Source organism: Sinocyclocheilus rhinocerous, unplaced genomic scaffold (genome assembly GCF_001515625.1).
Source record: "Sinocyclocheilus rhinocerous isolate Xijiao unplaced genomic scaffold, SAMN03320098_v1.1 scaffold642, whole genome shotgun sequence".
Lineage (NCBI taxonomy): Eukaryota > Metazoa > Chordata > Actinopteri > Cypriniformes > Cyprinidae > Sinocyclocheilus > Sinocyclocheilus rhinocerous.
In genome coordinates this window covers 1,522,481-1,524,845 of record NW_015626390.1, presented here as the reverse complement: position 1 = coordinate 1,524,845, position 2,365 = coordinate 1,522,481, and the positions used below count along the sequence as shown (strand labels likewise).

The following is a 2,365-nucleotide window of genomic DNA, read 5'->3' as shown; positions in this document are numbered from 1 at the left end:
TAAATATATAGTTTAGTCATGAAACTCTAGATGGCGCAGGCTGACGGGGTGTTAACTGATGATATTCAGAGAGTTAAACGACTTGGCACAAGCTGATTGGTTCATGTGCATATGCAGCCAATGAGCTTACTGCCTTGCATTTATATGGCTGGCTAGCATTCACTAGAGATTCCTGCAGCGTGCTTTCAGAGTTTCTCTGAAACTCTCCGCCTTCCCCAGCTCCACCTGTATAGATCTGCTACGGGTTATTTTATATGTTATTTGTGCAGCAGCAGTATGTCTTAAATACTCATGGCACCGTATCGCCATATGCATTGGCAGCAGCAAGTTCCTGTACTTGCTTGCAGCAGCAGCAATAATCTACAACTACAGCAATAACCAACAGCAGCAGCAATTCAGCAGCAGTGTAGCAGATCTGTTCCGCCAAGACCAAATACATTAACATGGTCATATCCATCACCATGCTAAAATATTCCGAGAGTTGTCATGATTAAACTATTAGTTTTGAGCCTTCAAAATGTGAAAAAAAAAAAATTATCCAAAGCAACTTCTTCACCTCCACAGTGATGGCGTTCTTTTTCTCAGGTCTGTTGAGCCGGATGGTGGTGATGTTGTCCTCTGTGCTGACCAGCAGGGTCTGGAAGCCCTTTGTGCTCCCGGTGGGCTGCGCTGCCACCGCAGGAGCTTCTGTTCCCACCAGAGACGAGATGAGATCCACATACTGCTGCCTGGCCTCTTCCTAACACAATCACATTACCACATAAAACACTAGATGTATGCTGGACACATACACTGTGCTCGGTACATGCTCGCTCTTTATTTAGAGGTCTGCAAAACTATTAGGTTAAAGCCTGAACCTTGTCCTGAGACCTGAATGAAACCCTGTGGCCCATTATTATCAAATTCAAACCTGTTTTCAGCAATTTAAATAAAGCTGAAATGAAGTAAGATATTAGTAAGATAGATGAACGTAAACTTAAAAGGAAAATGAAAAGTCACAACTAACTAAAATAAAGTTTAATTTGAAGTACTACAATTATTAAAACTATAACTGAAATAAAAATAAGGATAAATAAAACAGTGTTTACAAAAAAATAACAAAAGCACGTAAAAATAAAAAATAAAATAAAACATATAATAATATATATATAAATATTAAAATAACAGTCCTTCTATTGCTTATGAGCGTGAGCATGCAAGTTATATAAACATGAAACAAAATACATATGCTTTAATAATTAGATTTTTATTCAAATTTGATTTTCCATTTTTTTTTTTTTTTATTAATTACAAATTTGAACATAAAACCTTTAGTAATACATAAAAACTGACCCAAAATTGTTTTTTTTATATATATTCACTCTATAGTGAAAAATAAATATGTCAAAAAATAAATATGAAAAATACCTGTGACACGGAGCCCAGACTCTTCCATGCGTCCCATTTGGCTTTATTCACAAAGTCCAGCATGCTGGGTTTGGAGGTGTTGCAGGGTCCTTGTGTGGCCTGATCATTTACAAAACAGTCAGAAATGCATAATAATTAAGGGACAATCTGGTCTTGTAGATGGAGTCAACAAAAATCTGTAATTGAAAGAGGTCTCTTCTGCTCACCAAGGCTGCATTTGATCAAAAATACAGTAAAATCAGTAATATTGTAAAATATTATTACAATTTAAAATGTACAATTTAATGTTGAAAAAGTTTACTCAATTTAATGCATACCTGCTGGATAAAAGTATGTATTTCTTAAAAAACCTTATGGAACGGTAGACTAACTTGAGAAAAACATGAAAAACATGAGAAATTAAAAACAATCATGAAATCAAATCCAAACATATAGTAAACATACAGTAAAATACCTGAACATGTTGAACAAATTCATTTAAAGTAAATTAACTTTTATTTTTCACTTCTGAAGCCTTTTTTGTCCCAAGAGCGAGTGCGTTTTATTAGTCCAGAGTAGGGGTGTGCGATATATATCGTCTGCGATAATATCGTAATTGTTGTTTTAACGATGTGCGATTTGACATTATCGAGTATTTTGCAAACACCCCTACAGCATGATTCAGTCTAATAAATGCATTTAGAATGATCACAAAATTCAAGATATGGGGACAGAAAATGTATATATTTATATAATTTCATATAGTTAATCAGTATCACACAGTGTGCGGTAAAAATTGCCATGATTACAAATGTAATATTGATTTTTTACTACAGTTCAAAATACAAGAAGTTAATTAAGAGACTTGCATTTTAGACACCATATTGCTTGTTTTTGCTCTATTTTGACAACAAAAATAATTCCAAACACAGCTACAGCGCTGTTTTGCATCTCTGAGCAACATGACGGTGTTTCGTTC

The 2,365-nt window shown here is 34.7% G+C and overlaps 1 protein-coding gene across 1 annotated transcript in view; it reads right to left on the bottom strand.

Moving 5' to 3' along the window:
• The window catches only part of LOC107713764 (enoyl-CoA delta isomerase 2, mitochondrial-like), a 10,520-nt gene that overhangs the window by 6,836 nt on the left and 1,319 nt on the right, over positions 1-2,365 (bottom strand). The window contains exons 3-4 of the mRNA XM_016519375.1: positions 1,408-1,506; positions 557-739 (exon numbers count right to left, since the gene is read on the bottom strand). Coding sequence (XP_016374861.1) covers positions 557-739; positions 1,408-1,506 — 282 coding nt within the window. The remainder of the gene's footprint in view (positions 1-556; positions 740-1,407; positions 1,507-2,365) is intronic.